This window comes from Vidua chalybeata, chromosome 5, assembly GCF_026979565.1.
Source record: "Vidua chalybeata isolate OUT-0048 chromosome 5, bVidCha1 merged haplotype, whole genome shotgun sequence".
Taxonomy (NCBI): domain Eukaryota; kingdom Metazoa; phylum Chordata; class Aves; order Passeriformes; family Viduidae; genus Vidua; species Vidua chalybeata.
In genome coordinates, this window is record NC_071534.1 from 71,792,633 (window position 1) to 71,808,852 (window position 16,220).

General features: G+C 64.6%; 4 protein-coding genes across 4 annotated transcripts in view; 3 read left to right on the plus strand and 1 right to left on the minus strand.

Moving 5' to 3' along the window:
• The first annotated feature begins 1,427 nt into the window (after positions 1–1,427).
• LOC128788500 (glutamine-rich protein 2-like) lies at positions 1,428–11,496 on the plus strand. Its single transcript, XM_053943565.1, has 4 exons — positions 1,428–2,168; positions 6,588–6,857; positions 8,102–8,814; positions 10,968–11,496. Exons 1-4 carry the CDS (start codon positions 1,428–1,430, stop codon positions 11,353–11,355), a joined length of 2,112 nt encoding a protein of 703 aa, XP_053799540.1. The 3' UTR covers positions 11,356–11,496.
• LOC128788915 (uncharacterized) lies at positions 5,534–8,479 on the minus strand. The gene is made up of 4 exons (XM_053944256.1): positions 8,087–8,479; positions 7,672–7,773; positions 6,816–6,941; positions 5,534–6,704 (listed from the first exon to the last, which is right to left on the minus strand). Exons 1-4 carry the CDS (start codon positions 8,477–8,479, stop codon positions 6,519–6,521), a joined length of 807 nt encoding a protein of 268 aa, XP_053800231.1. The 3' UTR covers positions 5,534–6,518.
• A 1,749-nt stretch (positions 11,497–13,245) lies between the features above and the next one.
• Positions 13,246–13,994, plus strand: LOC128788502 (nuclear pore complex protein Nup58-like). The gene is made up of 2 exons (XM_053943566.1): positions 13,246–13,768; positions 13,857–13,994. Exons 1-2 carry the CDS (start codon positions 13,262–13,264, stop codon positions 13,992–13,994), a joined length of 645 nt encoding a protein of 214 aa, XP_053799541.1. The 5' UTR covers positions 13,246–13,261.
• A 465-nt stretch (positions 13,995–14,459) lies between these two features.
• The window catches only part of LOC128788503 (collagen alpha-1(I) chain-like), a 12,520-nt gene continuing 10,759 nt past the window's right edge, over positions 14,460–16,220 (plus strand). Inside the window, exons 1-2 of the mRNA XM_053943567.1 lie at positions 14,460–14,490; positions 15,062–15,164. Of these exons, the coding sequence (XP_053799542.1) occupies positions 14,460–14,490; positions 15,062–15,164 (134 nt within the window). The remainder of the gene's footprint in view (positions 14,491–15,061; positions 15,165–16,220) is intronic.

Genomic DNA, 16,220 nt, shown 5'->3' on the forward strand with positions numbered 1-16,220 from the left:
AGGGAAGGGAAGGGGGAAGGGAAGGGAAGGAAGGGAAGGGAAGGGAAGGGAAGGGAAGGGAAGGGAAGGGAAGGGCTTTGGGATTGGGTGGGATCGGGGGGGACGGGGGGTCTGTAGGGACAGGGGGTCAGTAGGGGGCCAGAGAGTCTATAGGACACCAGGGGTTTTAGAGTGGGGTCAGGGGGTCTATAGGAGGGCTCGAGGGCCTGTAGTGGGGCCAGAGGGTTTATAGGGTGGTCAGGACGTCTAAAGGGTTTTGGGGGTTCTGTAATAGGGCAGGGCAGGGTGGTCAGCGGGTCTGTAGGGGGTTCAGGGTTCTGTAGTGGGGCAGGGCGGTTTATAGGGTGGTCAGGGGGTCTGTAGGGGGGCAGGGCAGTTTATAGGGTGGTCAGGGGGTCTGTAGGGGGGCAGGGCAGTTTATAGGGTGGTCAGGGGGTCTGTAGGGGGTGCGGGGGGTCTGTAGGGGGCAGGGCGGTTTATAGGGTGGTCGGGGGTCTGTAGTGGGGCAGGGCGGTTTATAGGGTGGTCGGGGGTCTCTAGGGGGTGCGGGGCTCTGTAGGGGCGGTGACAGGGCCGGGAGCGGAGCTGTCCGCGGTGCTGAACGCGCGAGAGGGGAACGGGGCTGTATGGGGGGGCAGAGGGTCTGTAGGGGATCGGGGGGTCTATAGGGGATCGGGGGGGTCTATAGGGGATCCCGAAGCTCTGTAGGGCGATGAGGGATCCATAAGGGGCTCAGGGGGTCTATGGGGTCAGTAAGAGGGGACAGGAGCGGTGTGGGGACGGGGAGCAGAGCACAGGGGGTCAGGGGGTCTATAGGGGATCCGGGGGGGCTATAGGGGATCAGGGCTCTATAGAGGATCGGGGGTCTATAGGGGATAAGGGGTCTATAGGGGATCGGGGGTCTATAGGGGATAAGGGGTCTATAGGGGATCGGGGGTCTATAGGGGGTCAGGGCTCTATAGGGGATCGGGAGCCTACAAGGGGGTCAGGGCTCTATAGGGGATCGGGGCTCTATAGGGGATCAGGGGGGCTATAAGGGGGTCAGGGCTCTATAGGGGATCGGGGGTCTGTAGGGGATCGGGGGGTCTATAGGGGGTCAGGGCTCTATAGGGGATCGGGGGGTCTATAAGGGGGTCGGGGGTCTATGGGGGGTCAGGGCTCTATAGGGGATCGGGGCTCTATAGGGGATCAGGGGGGCTATAAGGGGGTCAGGGCTCTATAGGGGATCGGGGGTCTGTAGGGGATCGGGGGTCTGTAGGGGGTCAGGGCTCTATAGGGGATCGGGGGGTCTATAAGGGGGTCGGGGGTCTATGGGGGGTCAGGGCTCTATAGGGGATCGGGGGGTCTATAGGGGGTCAGGGCTCTATAGAGGACCGCGGGGCTCTATAGGGGCTCGGGCCCTATGGGGCGCTCAATAGGGTCGCTCCATGGGGCCGCTGGCGGGGCGGGCGCCGCGTAGGGACCGAGCGGAGCTGTCCGTGGTGCTGAGCACCGGGAGCGGACAGACAGCGCCGGGAGCGGACAGACAGCGCAGACAGAGCCGGGAGCGGACAGACAGCGCCGGGAGCGGACAGACAGCGCCGGGAGCGGACAGACAGAGCCGGGAGCGGACAGACAGCGCCGGGAGCGGACAGACAGAGCCGGGAGCGGACAGACAGCACAGACAGCGCCGGGAGCGGACAGACAGCACCGGGAGCGGACAGACAGCGCAGACAGAGCCGGGAGCGGACAGACAGCGCCGGGAGCGGACAGACAGCGCCGGGAGCGGACAGACAGAGCCGGGAGCGGACAGACAGAGCCGGGAGCGGACAGACAGCGCCGGGAGCGGACAGACAGCGCCGGGAGCGGACAGACAGCGCCGGGAGCGGACAGACAGCGCCGGGAGCGGACAGACAGAGCCGGGAGCGGACAGACAGAGCCGGGAGCGGACAGACAGCGCCGGGAGCGGACAGACAGAGCCGGGAGCGGACAGACAGAGCCGGGAGCGGACAGACAGAGCCGGGAGCGGACAGACAGCACAGACAGCGCCGGCAGCGGACAGACAGCGCCGGGAGCGGACAGACAGCACCGGGGGCCGGAGGGGACGGGCGGGAGCGGGGAGGGGACACCAGGGACGGTCCCAGTTCGGGGGACGGGCAATGGGACCCCCGCACTGCCACCCGTGGGATGTGGGGTGCCTCAGTGTCCCCCAATTCCCTTAGTGCCACCCCCTGTGTCCCCAATTCCCTCAGTGTCCCCCAATTCCCTCAGTGCCACCCCCTGTATCCCCCAATTCCCTCCGTGTCCCCAGTTCCCTCAGTGTCCCCAATTCCCTCAGTGTCCCTCAATTCCCTTAGTGCCACCCCCTGTATCCCCCAATTCCCTCAGTGTCCCCAATTCCCTCAGTGTCCCCCAATTCCCTCAGTGTCCCCCAATTCCCTCCGTGTCCCCCAATTCCCTCAGTGTCCCCAATTCCCTCCGTGTCCCCCAATTCCCTCAGTGTCCCCAATTCCCTCAGTGTCCCCAGTTCCCTCAGTGTCCCCCAATTCCCTCCGTGTCCCCCAATTCCCTCAGTGTCCCCCAATTCCCTCAGTGTCCCCAATTCCCTCCGTGTCCCCCAATTCCCTCAGTGTCCCCAGTTCCCTCAGTGTCCCCAGTTCCCTCAGTGTCCCCCTGTGTCCCCAAGCGAGGCCGAGGCCCCTTTGGTGCCCCCTCAGGGCCCGGGGGACACCCAGAGCTCTCCAGGGCACCCCAAACCCCCCCGGGGCCCACTCCTGCCTGCCCCCATTCCCATTCCCATCCAACCCAATATTCCCAGTTTCCATCCCAGCATTCCCAGTTTTCACCCCTTTCCCACTCCTATCTTCACCTCAGCATTCCCATTCCCATCTCAATCCCAACATTCCCATTCCCAGTTTCCATCCCAACTTTCCCATCTTCATCACAGCATTCCCAGTTTACACCCCACTTTCCCATTCCTTTCTTCATCCCAACATTCCCATTCCCAGTTTCCACCCCAACATTCCCACTCCCATCTCCGTTCCTTTGGGGTTTTGGGGCACGGCCCTGTCCCAGCAGGGATTTGGGGCTCCAGGAGCTCCCCCCGGGGTGTTTTCCATGGGGAAAACATTGCCTAAAAACCGAGCAGGATCTTCCCAAGCCCAGGGATTCCCAAACTCCCAGCGGGAATTGTGGCTTTAAGGGACTTCAAAGGATTTCCAAGGATAAGCTGGGCTCGATGCTCCTTTAGGATTCCACTTGGGATGTTCCAGGATTCCTCTGGCCCCTGCCTGGGCCTGACCCCCTTTCCATGGAAAAATTATCCCAAATATCCCCATTGGCCCAGGCTGAGGCCGCTCCCTCTTCTCCCAGGGCTCATTCCCTGGATAGCCGGGATGTGCTGGGAATTCTCATGGGGGTGTGAGCACAGAATTCCCAGATTATTGAGGCTGGGAAAGAATTCCAAGGGCACCGAGTCCCAGCTGGGCCCGATCCCAGCCCTGAGTGGAATTCTGGGAATTCCTTGGACACCTCCAGGGATGGGCACCCCAAAGCTCCCCGGGCAGCCCCTGCCGAGGCCCGAGCCCCTTTCCATGGAAAATGATCCCAAATCTCCGAGCTGAGCCTGCCCGGCCCAGGCTGAGGCCGCTCCCTCTGTTCCCGGGGCTCATTCCCTGGAGCAGATCCCGATCCCCGCTGGCTCCTGGCAGGAGCTGGGCAGAGCCAGAAGGACATTCCCGATCCCTGCCCCGATGGCAGCAGAGCTGCCCTGGCCCCGATCCCGGGGCAGATCCCGCTTTTCCCGGCCTCTCCCCGCACGGATCCCCGGCAGCCCCTGCCCAGCCCAGGGGGGCTCGGGGGCCCTTCCCGAGGCACTGCCGGCATTCCATGGGCAAGGATCCCACAATTCCCCAATCCTGGCCTGGTTTGGGTGGGAAGAACCTCCCAGCCCATCCCGAGGATCCCCGGGATCCAGGAGATCCCACGGGCACAGCCCAGGAAGTTTTCCAAGCGTTTCCGTTCCCAGGATCCGTCAATTCCACCCCGGGCTGATCCCAAACCTTCAGCTCCCAGAATGGATCCCGAGGATCCACCCGGACCCGCCAAAGCTCCGAAAAACGGGAGAAATTCCCGCTGGGACAACCCAGCCTGAGGAAAATCCATCCATTCAATCCTTCCCGCCTTCCTCATCCCGAGTTTTCCCCCATCCCTCTCACTTCCAGCCGAGTCCTTCCCACGGAGCCGCGGGCTCTCCTCATTCCCAAATCCCCAAATCCCCAAATCCCGGCCCCTCTCCCCCATCCAACCTCCGCCGCTTCCCAGCCCAACGTCGAGCGGCGGCTCCCGGAGCGGCGGCCGGAGCTGAGATTGCACCGGCCACAGAAGGAATTTCCCTTGGGAAGAGGAAAAGCCAAAGCCGGGAAATCCCGGATCCGCCAGCGCCCGGCACGGCCCGGCCCGGCTCCGATGGAAATCTGGGAAGGGAAATCCCTCGGGAATGAGGAGCCCCGGGGCCGGGCCAGGGCTTCCAGAAGCTTCCCTGAGAATCCCAGGATGAGCCAGAGCCCGTCCCAAAGGAGCCCCGGAGCCGCCTCTGCGCCAGGCTGAGCCCAAATCCCAAATCCCAAATCCCAAACCCCTCCGGAGCTTTCCAGCCCAAATCCCAAATCCCAAACCCTCCGGAGCTTTCCAGCCCAAATCCCAAATCCCAAACCCTCCGGAGCTTTCCAGCCCAAATCCCAAATCCCAAACCCTCCGGAGCTTTCCAGCCCAAATCCAAATTCTCTCTGGAGTTTTCCAGCACCTTCCCAAACCCCTCCTGAGTTTTCCAGCCCAAATCCCAAATCCCTCTGGAGTTTTCCAGCCCAAATCCCCAACCCCTCTGGAGTTTTCCCAAATCCCTCTGGAGTTTTCCAGCCCAAATCCCAAATCCCTCCTGAGTTTTCCAGCCCAAATCCCAAATCCCTCTGGAGTTTTCCAGCGCAAATCCCAAATCCCTCCAAATGCCTTTCCAAATCCCAAATCCCAAATCCCTCCAGACTTTTCCCAAACTCCTCTGGAGTTCTCCAGCCCTTCCCAGCCCCGTTCCCTTCCCTGGCCCCACTCCAGCCCCTCCAGGGCTCTCCAGGATCCTGGCTGGGGCCCTCACCGGGGCCACCTTTGGAAAATTTGGGAAAAACTCCTCCCGGAAAAGGTTTGGGATGGCCATCCCCGCGGGGGTTTCCAGCCCCACAGATGTGGCACTTGGGGACACGGCGGGGAGGGGGTGGCCTTGCCCAGCTGGATCCCAGGGGATTTTCCAGCCTCGATTCCCCGCCCCGGGCAGGCCGGGGGTGGCAGCGGCAGCAGCTGGCACAGATGCCACCACCCCCCCCCCCCCCATCTGTCACCCATCTGTCACCCCCCCCCCGCCCCTGGCACTTCCCGAGGATCCGGACATAATCCGGGATGGGGGCCGGGCCCGGGGATGTCACACGGGGGGGACAGGGTGGCCCGAGGGGACCAGCGGGGACGGGCACAGCTGGACACGGGCACAGCTGGACACGGGCACAGCTGGACACGGGCACGGGGCCGGAGTTTATTGGTGACCCGGGGCGGGGACAGGGTGGCCACGGGGGCAGCGTGGGGTTTCTGGGGGGTTTTGGGGCTGGGGGTGTCTGTGGGGTGGGCATGGGGTGTTTATAGGGTGGGACAGGGCAGGGGGTGTCTGTGGGGTGGGCACGGGGTGTTTATAGGGTGGGACAGGGCAGGGGGTGTCTGTGGGGTGGGTATGGGGTTTCTGGGGGGCATTACGGGGCTGGGGGTGTTGCTGGGGTGGGCATAGGGTGTCCATAAGAACACAAGGTGTCTATGGGGTGGGACAAGGCACAGAGTGTTTATAGGGTGGGCACAGGGTGTTTATGGGGTGGGACAGGGCACAGGGTGTCCATGGGGCACAGCACGTTTATAGGGTGGGCACAGGGTGTCCATAGGGGCATAGGGTGTTTATAGGGTGGGCACAGGGTGTTTATAGGGTATAACAAGGCACAGGGTGTCCATAGGGGGCACAGGGTGTTTATAGGGTGGGCACAGGGTGTCCATAAGGGTCACAGGGTATCCATAAGGGTCACAGGGTGTTTATAGGGTGGGCACAGGGTGTTTATGGGGTGGGCACAGGGTGTTTATGGGGTGGGACAAGGCACAGGGTGTCCATGGGGCACAGCACATTTATAGGGTGGGCATAGGGCGTCCATAAGGGTCACAGGGTATCCATAAGGGTCACAGGGTGTTTATAGGGTGGGCACAGGGTGTCCATAAGGGTCACAGGGTGTCCATAAGGGTCACAGGGTGTTTATAGGGTGGGCACAGGGTGTCCATAAGGGTCACAGGGTGTCCATAAGGGTCACAGGGTGTTTATAGGGTGGGCACAGGGTGTTTATGGGGTGGGACAAGGCACAGGGTGTCCATAGGGGCACAGCACGTTTATAGGGTGGGCACAGGGTGTCCATAGGGGCACAGCACGTTTATAGGGTGGGCACAGCCAGCAGCCCCCCCTGCCCTCAGCCCTGCTGGCCCTGGCCGGCCGGGGGGTGGCACAGGGGGGTGTCCCCGCTGTCCCCCCGTGCCAGCAGCAGGTCCAGGTAGGCCCCGGAGACGAGGTCGCGCTCCCCGACGCCGAGCTCCCGCAGCAGCTCCCGCGCCAGGCGCTGCCCGTCCTCCTCGCTCTGCTCCGGCCGCAGCACCACCTGCGCCACCCGGGGCCACCCGGGGCCACCCGCCGTCACCCGGGGCCACCCGCCGTCACCCGGGGCCAGCCGGGCTGCCACCCGGGCTGCCACCCGCCGGTGTCCCCTCACCTCCAGCTCCAGGAAGTCCCCGAGCCCCTGCACGCGGTCCAGGTGCAGCCGGGTCTGGCCCAGCAGGAACAGCAGCCGCTCCTTCCTCACCGTGCCCAGCACGCCCAGGGACTGCGACAGCACCGCCTGGGGACACGGGGACACGGGGACACGGGTGGCACAGGGACCCACAGTGCCCAGGGACAGCACCGCCTGGGGACACGGGGACATGGGGACACAGGGACACGGGTGGCACAGGGACCCACAGTGCCCAGGGACAGGGACAGCACCGCCTGGGGACACGGGGACATGGGGACACAGGTGGCACAGGGACCCACAGAGCCCAGGGACAGGGACAGCACCGCCTGGGGACACGGGGACACGGGGACAGGGCTGGCACAGGGACCCACAGTGCCCAGGGACTGCGACAGCACTGCCTGGGGACACGGGGACACGGCTGGCACAGGGACCCACAGAGCCCAGGGACAGGGACAGCACCGCCTGGGGACACGGGGACACGGGTGGCACAGGAACCCCAGAGTGCCCAGCACACCCAGAGGCCATGCCAGCACCACCTACGGGTGACATGGGTGACAGGGGGTGACAGAGAGGGGACAGGGATCACACAGTGCCCAGGGCCCATGCCACCACCCCCTGCAGGCACAGAGGTGACAGGGGTGGCACAGAGGGTCACAGGGGTGACACAGGGGTGACAATGGTGGCACGGGGGTGATAAGCTTGGCACAGGGGTGACAAGGGTGGCACTGGGGTGACAAGGGTGGCACTGGGTGATGAGGGTGTGACAGGGGCGTCACAGGGGTGTCACAGGGGTGACAGGGGTGGCACCCAGGTCGCCCCCAGCCCCAGCCCCGCTCACCTGCAGCCCCTCGGGGTCGGCCGTGGGCGTGATGCTGAACCTGGACAGTTTGGGGCCGGCGCTGTCGGGGCGCTCGTAGAAAATCAGCTCCCCCCGGCCGTCCTGGGCACAGGCACACGTGGGGGACAGGTGGGCACGGGGACAGGTGAGCACAGGTGAGCACAGGGACAGGTGAGGACAGGGACGGGGACAAGTGAGCACAGGTGAGCACGGGGACAGGTGAGGACAGGGACAGGTGAGGATGGGGACAGGTGAGGATGGGGACAGGTGAGCACGGGGACAGGGACAGGTGAGCACAGGTGAGCACGGGGACAGGTGAGGATGGGAACACGTGAGCACAGGCACAGGTGAGGACAGGTGGGGATGGGGACAGGTGAGCACAGGGCCAAGCCCAGCCCCTCCAGCCACCCCTCACCTGTGTCCGGCGCAGCTTGAGCCGCCCCCGCGGCACCCGGAAGAACGTGTCGGTCTGGAGCAGCACCTGCCCGGCCCCGGGACACACCGGGAGCGGCTCCTGCCCCTCACCCGTGCCCGGCCCGGCCCCGGGACACACCGGGGGCGGCTCCTGCCCCTCACCCGGCCCGGCCGCGGGGCGCTCCTGGAGCGGCTCCTGCCCCTCGCCCGTGCCCGGCCCGGCCCCGGGACACACCGGGGGCGGCTCCTGCCCCTCGCCCGGCCCGGCCGCGGGGCGCTCCCGGCCCGGCGGGCGCAGCCCCCTCAGCCTGAGGGCCGCCCCCAGCGCTGCCTCCCGCGCCCTCAGCCGCGCCTTCACCTCCACGTTCCGCCGCATCCCGCCGAGCGCGCCCATTGGCCGCCGCGCACGCGCCGCCCCCCCCGCGCCGCCTTCCCATTGGCCGGCCGAGCCGTCAATCGGCGAGCCGCGTTGCTATTGGTTAGAAGCCGTGCGGGTCCCGCCCCGGCCGAGCGGGACGGGGCGGCTGCCACCATGGCGGCGGCGGAGGCGGCGGGGGGCGCGGACGGCGATGTCCCCGCGGGCGGCGATGTCCCCGCGGGCGGCGATGTCCCCGCGGACGGCGATGTCCCCGCCGCCACCCGCCTGCAGGCCTACGCCTGGTGCCGCGAGTTCCTGGCCGGCTCCTGGAAGCTCATCGGCCCGGACGAGTTCGGCATCTGGCCCCTCAGGTAGGAAGCGGAACGGGCGCGAGGCGCGCCCCCCCCCCCAACCCCGCGCTCTCCGCGGTGGTCTCGTCCCGGGGCTCGGGGAGGTGTCCCCTCCCTGTCCCTCCCCTGTCCCCTCCCTGTCCCCTCCCTGTGCCCTGTCCCCTCCCTGTGGCCCTGTCCCCTCCCTGTCCCCTCCCTGTGGCCCTGTCCCCTCCCTGTCCCCTCCCTGTCCCCTCCCTGTGGCCCTGTCCCCTCCCTGTCCCCTGTCCCCTCCCTGTGGCCCTGTCCCCTGTCCCCTCCCTGTCCCCTCCCTGTGGCCCTGTCCCCTGTCCCTCCCTGTCCCCTCCCTGTGGCCCTGTCCCGTCCCTGTGGCTCTGTCGCCTCCCTGTCCCCTCCCTGTGGCCCTGTCCCCTCCCTGTGGCCTGTCCCCTGTCCCTGTCCTCCCTGTGGCCCTGTCCCCTCCCTGTCCCCTCCCTGTCCCCTCCCTGTGGCCCTGTCCCCTGTCCCTCCCTGTCCCCTGTCCCTCCCTGTGGCCCTGTCCCCTGTCCCTCCCTGTCCCCTGTCCCTCCCTGTGGCCCTGTCCCTGTCCCTCCCTGTGGCCCTGTCCCTTCCCTGTGGCCCTGTCCCCTCCCTGTCCCCTCCCTGTGGCTCTGTCCCCTCCCGGTGTCCCTGTCCCCAGCCCTGTCCCCTCCCTGTGTTCCCAGTTGTCCCCGGAGCAGTGTCCCTGTCCCCAGCCCTGTCCCCTCCCGGTGTCCCTGTCCCCTCCCTGTGTTCCCGGTTGTCCCCAGAGCGGTGTCCCTGTCCCCCGGTGTCCCCTAGTTGCCCCCGTGACCCGTAGCCCGGTGTCCCTCGCACTGGTGTCCCCAGTTGTTGTCCGGAGCAGTCCCCAGTGTCCCCAGTGTCCCTCCCGGTGTCCCCAGTGTCCCTCCGGACCGGTGTCCCTGTCCCCCCAGTGACCCCCCGGACCCCCCCCCATCCAGTGTCCCCACCCACTGTCCCCAGTGTCCCGGTTTCCTCTCCCAGTGTCCCCCCACCCAGTGTCCCCATCCAGTGTCCCCAGTGTCCCCGTCCCTGCCAGGTGTCCCAGCACATCCCGAGCGGGGCTGTCGCTGTCCCCCCGTGTCCCCCCCCCCGTTCCTGGTACCACCTCGGTGTCCCCCGGTGTCCCCCGACCCCCCAAAATCCCGCAGCGGGGGCTCAGCAACTCCTGTGCGCTGCCTGGGCGCCTGTCCCCACGGTGTCCCTGTCCCTCCAGTGTCCCCCGGTGTCCCCAATGTCCCCTGATGTCCCCGATGTCCCCAGTGTCCCCCCGATGTCCCCAATGTCCCATCCTGTAGCAGGGGCTCAGTAACCTGCTGTACGAGTGTGCACTGCCCAGTGTGTCTCTGTCCCCTCGGTGTCCCCGATGTCCCCAATGTCCCTGATGTCCCCAATGTCCCGAATGTCCCATCCCACAGCGGGGGGCTCAGTAACTGCTGTACGAGTGCGCACTGCCCAGTGGGTCCCTGTCCCCTCGGTGTCCCCAATGTCCCCTGATGTCCCGATGTCCCCGTGTCCCCAGTGTCCCCGATGTCCCCTGTCCCCAATGTCCCATCCCACAGCGAGGGCTCAGTAACTGCTGTGCAAGTGCTCGCTGCCCAGTGGGTCCCTGTCCCCTCGGTGTCCCTGATGCCCCAATGTCCCTGATGCCGCCCATGTCCCCTGATGTCCCCCATGTCCCCGGTATCCCCAATGTCCCCGATGTCCCCGATGTCCCCAATGTCCCCAATGTCCCATCCCACAGCGAGGGCTCAGTAACTGCTGTACGAGTGCTCGCTGCCCAGTGGGTCCTTGTCCCCTCGGTGTCCCCAATGTCCCCTGATGTCCCCATGTCCCCTGATGTCCCCAATGTCCCCGGATCCCCAATGTCCCCGATGTCCCCGATGTCCCCAATGTCCCCAATGTCCCATCCCACAGCGAGGGGCTCAGTAACCTGCTGTACGAGTGCTCACTGCCCAGTGGTCCCTGTCCCCTCGGTGTCCCCGATGTCCCCTGATGTCCCCGATGTCCCCAATGTCCCCGATTCCCCTGATGTCCCCGATGTCCCCAATGTCCCCGATGTTCCCCAATGTCCCCGATGTCCCCATGTCCCCGATTCCCCGGTCCCCCGATGTCCCCAATGTCCCATCCCGCAGCGGGGGGCTCAGTAACCTGCTGTACAAGTGCTCGCTGCCCGAGCACGTGCCGAGCGTGGGGGACGAGCCCCGGCAGGTGCTGCTGCGCGTCTACGGGGCCCATCCTGCAGGTGAGGGGACAGCCACACCCCAAACCCCCCCCCGGGACCCCACGGACCCCACAGGGATCCTGCTGGGTTTGGGGGCTGGGGCCATCCTGCAGGTGGGGCAGCGGACAACACCCCAAACCCCCCGGGGACCCCACGGGACCCCCCGGGACCCCACGGGGATCCCTGGGATCAGGGATCCTGCTGGGTTTGGGGGCTGGGGCCATCCTGCAGGTGAGGGGACAGCCACACCCCAAACCCCCCGGGGACCCCACGGGACCCCCCAGGATCGGGGATCCTGATGGGGTTGGGGGCTGGGGTCAAGGGTTCCAGGGCCATCCTGGCGGGTGAGGGACAGCCACACCCCGTGGGGACCACCGAGACCCCAAACCCCGTGGGAAATCCTGAGACCTCCCCCAGCCCCTTGGGACCCCCCCACCCTGGGATTAGGGATCTTCATGTGCCTTTTTGGGGTGTGGGGTGCTGGGTTTTGGGGTGCTGGGGCCTCCTGCAGGTGGGGGGACATTGGCCCCCCATGGGGATCCCAAACCACAAGGGACACACCCCCCCCCCAGGATTGGGGATCCTGCTGGGTTTTGGGGGACTGGGGCCATCCTGCAGGTGGGGGGACAGCCACACCCCAAGGGAACCCCTGGGATTGTGATTTTTGGTGCCTTCCCTCTGGGGTGGGGGGTGTTTGGGCCATCCTGCAGGTGAGGGGACAGCCACACCCCATGGGGACCCCCGAGACCCCGAATCCCAAGGACCCCCAGGATTAGGGATTTTAATGTGCCTTTTTGGGGTGTGGGTGCTGGGTTTTGCGGTTCTGGGGATATCCTGCAGGTGGGGGATCCCGATTTGTGGCCCCGTTTTTTCGGGATCCTGATTTGTGGCCCCATTTTTGGGGGGTCCCGTTTTTGGTGTCCCATTTTTGGGGTCCCTGTTTATGGTCCCATTTTTGGGGATCCCGATTTGTGGCCCCATTTTTGGGTCCCAATTTGCAGCCCTGTTTTCCTGGCCCCATTTTTGGGATCCCGTTTTTGTGGCCCAATTTTTGGGGATCCCGATTCGTGGTCCCATTTTGGGGGATCCTGATTCCTGGCCCCGTGTTTGGGTCCCAATTTGTGGTCCCATTTTTGGGGATCCCAATTTGTGGCCCCTTTTTTGTGGTCCCATTTTTGGGGGATCCAATTTGTGGTCCCATTTTTGGTGGATCCCGATTCCTGGCCCCATGTTTGGGTCCCCATTTGCAGCCCCATTTTTGGGGATCCTGATTAGTGGCCCCATGTTTGGGTCCCCATTTGCAGCCCCGTTTTTTGGGGATCCCGTTTTTGTGGTCCCATTTTTGGGGGATCCGATTTGTGGCCCCATTTTTGGGGGATCCCAATTCATGGTCCCATTTTTGGTGATCCCGATTCCTGGCCCCGTGTTTGGTCCCAATTTGCAGCCCCGTTTTTTTGGGGGATCCCGATTTGTGGCCCATTTTTGGTCCCAATTTGTGGTCCCATTCTTGGGGGTCCCAATTTGTGGTCCCGTTTTTCTGGCCCCATTTTTGGGGATCCCAATTTGTGGCCCGTGTTTGGGTCCCAATTTGTGGTCCCGTTTTTGTAGCCCCATTTTTGGGGGATCCCGATTTGTGCCCCGTTTTTGTTGGTCCCATTTTTGGGGGATCCCAATTTGTGGTCCCATTTTTGGTGGATCCCGATTCGTGGCCCCGTGTTTGGGTCCCCATTTGCAGCCCCATTTTTTGGGGATCCCGATTCCTGGCCCCATGTTTGGGTCCCCATTTGCAGCCCCATTTTTTGGGGATCCAATTCCTGGCCCCATGTTTGGGTCCCCATTTGCAGCCCATTTTTGGGGGATCCCGATTCCTGCCCCGTGTTTGGGTCCCCATTTGCAGCCCATTTTTTGGGTCCCGATTCCTGGCCCCTGTTTGGGTCCCCATTTGCAGCCCCATTTTTTGGGGATCCCGATTAGTGGCCCCGTGTTTGGGTCCCCATTTGCAGCCCCGTTTTTTGGGGGATCCCGATTCCTGGCCCCGTGTTGGGTCCCCATTTGCAGCCCCGTTTTTTGGGGGATCCCGATTCCTGGCCCCTGTTTTTGGGTCCCCATTTGCAGCCCCGTTTTTTGGGGGATCCCGATTCGTGGCCCCATGTTTGGGTCCCCATTTGCAGCCCCCATTTTTTGGGGATCCCGATTAGTGGCCCCATGTTTGGGTCCCCATTTGCAGCCCCGTTTTTTGGGGAATCCCGATTCGTGGCCCCGTGTTTGGGTCCCCATTTGCAGCCCCATTTTTTGGGGATCCCAATTAGTGGCCCCATGTTTGGGTCCCCATTTGCAGCCCCATTTTTTGGGATCCCGATTCCTGGCCCCATGTTTGGGTCCCCATTTGCAGCCCCGTTTTTTGGGGGATCCCGATTCGTGGCCCCGTGTTTGGGTCCCCATTTGCAGCCCCGTTTTTTGGGGGATCCCGATTCCTGGCCCCGTGTTTGGGTCCCCATTTGCAGCCCCGTTTTTTGGGGGATCCCGATTCCTGGCCCCGTGTTTGGGTCCCCATTTGCAGCCCCGTTTTTTGGGGCGCCCCCTGACCCCACCCCGCAGGGCGTGGACTCGCTGGTGCTGGAGAGCGTCATGTTCGCCATCCTGGCCGAGCGCGCGCTGGGGCCGCGCCTCTTCGGGGTGTTCCCGCAGGGCCGGCTGGAGCAGTACATCCCGGTAGGATCGGGGATCCCCCCCCTGCACCCCCCGTGCCCCCCCCCCAATCCGGGGCCCACCCCGAACCCCCCCCCCCGTGCCCCCCCAGAGCCGGCGGCTGCGCACCGAGGAGCTGCGGGAGCCGCGCGTGTCCGCCGAGATCGCCGTGACCATGGCGCGCTTCCACGGCATGGACATGCCCTTCAACAAGGAGCCCAAGTGGCTCTTCGGGACCATGGAGGGGTGAGGGACCCAAACCCCGCTGGGAGCGGGAGTGGGGACCAAAATCCCACTGGGAGTGGGGAATGGGGACCCAAATCTCACTGGAGCGGGGAATGGGGACCCAAATCTCACTGGGAGCGGGGAATGGGGACCCAAATCTCACTGGGAGTGGGGAATGGGGACCCAAATCCCACTGGGAGTGGAATGGGGACCCAAACCCACTGGGAGCGGGAGTGGGGACCCAAATGCCACTGGGAGTGGGGAATGGGGACCAAAATCCTACTGGGAGTGAGGAATGGGGACCCAATCCCACTGGGAGTGGGGAGTGGGACAAAAATCCCACTGGGAGTGGGAATTGGGACCAAAATCCCACTGGGAGTGGGAGTGGGGACCCAAACCCCGCTGGAGCGGGGACAAAATCCCACTGGGAATGGGAGTGGGGACCAAAATCCTACTGGGAGTGGGGACAAAATCCCACTGGGATTCGGGAATGGGGACCAAAATCCTGCTGGGAATGGGGAGTGGGGACCCGAATCCCACTGGGAGTGGGGAATGGGGACCAAAATCCTGCTGGGAGATGGGGACCCAAATCCCACTGGGAGTGGGAAGTGGGACCCAAATCCCACTGGGAGTGGGGAATAGGGACCAAATCCCACTGGGAGTGGGGAATAGGGACCCAAATCTCACTGGGAAAGGGGAATGGGGACCCAATCTCACTGGGAACGGGGAATGGGGACCCAAATCCTACTGGGAGTGGAGCATGGGGACGCAAATCCCACAGGGAGTGGGGACCAAAGTCCCAGTGGGAGTGGGGACCCAAATCCCACTGGGAGTGGGAAATGGGGACCCAAATCCTACTGGGAGTGGGGAATGAGGACAAACATCTCATTGGGATTAGGGAGTGGGGACCCCAAATCCCAGCAGGACCAGGACCCCTGGGCTTTCCTGGCTGCTTCCAGCGGGTCTTGTGGGACACAGAGGGGACCTTGGGTGGCCGGGGCTGGGCAGGGGGCGTTGGGGGTCTGTCCCCACGCTGTCCCTGGTGTCCCCACCGCTGTCCCTGGTGTCCCCACGCTGTCCCCTCTGTCCCAGGTACCTGCGCAGATCTCGGAGCTGACGTCTCGGAGCCGGCGCAGCTGCAGCAGCTGGAGCAGCTCCGGGGCTACAACCTGGAGCAGGAGATGAGGAGCCTCAGGTCACTGCCACCCCCCGTGTCCCTCCGCTGTCCCTCCCCTCTGTCCCTCCTGTCCCCACCTTGTCCTCCTATCCCTGGTGTCCCCTGTGTGTCCCACATGTCCCCGGTGTCCCCTTTGTCCCCTGTGTCCCCTCTCTCATGTCCCCCACTGTTTCCCTCATGTCCCCCTTGTCCTCACATCCCTGGTGTCCCTGTGTGTCCCACATGTCCCTGGTGTCCCCTTTGTCCCCTGTGTCCCCTCTATCTCATGTCCCCCGCTGTTTTCCCTCATGTCCCCCTTGTCCTCCTATCCCTGGTGTCCCCCTGTGTGTCCCACATGTCCCCGGTGTCCCCCGTGTCCTCAGGGTGTCCCTGGGTCTCCCCCTGTGTCCCCTGTATCCGTGTCACCTCCACGTCCCGGTGTCACCCATGCCTTTGGTTCTCTGTGTCCCGCACGTCCCCACATCCCGTGTCCCCCGTATCCTTGGGGTGTCCCCTGTATCCCCGTGTCCCCATTTCCTTGGAGCGTCCCTGTGTCCCCCATGTCCCCATTTCCCTGGCATCCCCATGTCCCCAGGTCCCTGCATCCCCCATGTCCCTGTACCCTGGTGTCCCCCAAGTCCCCGGGGTGTCCCCCATGTCCCCATGTCCCTGTGTCCCCCATGTCCTTGGTGTCCCATAACCCCTTATCCCCCGTGTCCCTGTGTCCCCAATGTCCCTGTATGCCAGGTGTCCCCTCTGTCCCCACATCCCTGCATCCCCCATGTCCCTGTACCCCTGGTGTCCCCCCATGTCCCCATATCCTGGGATCCCCCCCCCATGTCCCTGGGGTGTCCCTCTTGTCCCCAAGTCTCAGCATCCCCATGTCCCTGTACCCCTGGTGTCCCCAGTGTCCCTGTATGCTGGGTGTCCCCAGTGTCCCTGTTTCCCCATGTCCCCATGTTCCTGTACCCCTAGTGTCCCTAGTGCCGGGTGTCCCCCATATCCCTGCATCCCCCATGGTCCCCACGTCCCTGTACCCTGGTGTCCCCCTTGTCCCCATATCCTGGGATCCCCCATGTCCCTGGGGTGTCCCCC

What these genes read in the sequence shown, in the direction of transcription:
- LOC128788915 (XM_053944256.1), bottom strand. Translation starts at nt 8,479, where the DNA reads ATGGGCGCGCTCGGCGGGATGCGGCGGAACGTGGAGGTGAAGGCGCGG. An exon ending in TCAAGCTGCGCCGGACACAG is followed by an intron (nt 7,774 to 8,086) that starts GTGAGGGGTGGC and finishes GCCTGTGCCCAG; the next exon opens with GACGGCCGGGGGGAGCTGAT. An exon ending in GGGACTTCCTGGAGCTGGAG is followed by an intron (nt 6,705 to 6,815) that starts GTGAGGGGACAC and finishes CGGGTGGCGCAG; the next exon opens with GTGGTGCTGCGGCCGGAGCA.
- LOC128788500 (XM_053943565.1), top strand. Translation starts at nt 1,428, where the DNA reads ATGGGGCCGCTGGCGGGGCGGGCGCCGCGTAGGGACCGAGCGGAGCTG. An exon ending in CGCACTGCCACCCGTGGGAT is followed by an intron (nt 2,169 to 6,587) that starts GTGGGGTGCCTC and finishes CCCCCGTGCCAG; the next exon opens with CAGCAGGTCCAGGTAGGCCC. An exon ending in TTCGGCATCTGGCCCCTCAG is followed by an intron (nt 8,815 to 10,967) that starts GTAGGAAGCGGA and finishes CCCATCCCGCAG; the next exon opens with CGGGGGGCTCAGTAACCTGC.
- LOC128788502 (XM_053943566.1), top strand. Translation starts at nt 13,262, where the DNA reads ATGTTTGGGTCCCCATTTGCAGCCCCGTTTTTTGGGGAATCCCGATTC. An exon ending in GGCTGGAGCAGTACATCCCG is followed by an intron (nt 13,769 to 13,856) that starts GTAGGATCGGGG and finishes GTGCCCCCCCAG; the next exon opens with AGCCGGCGGCTGCGCACCGA.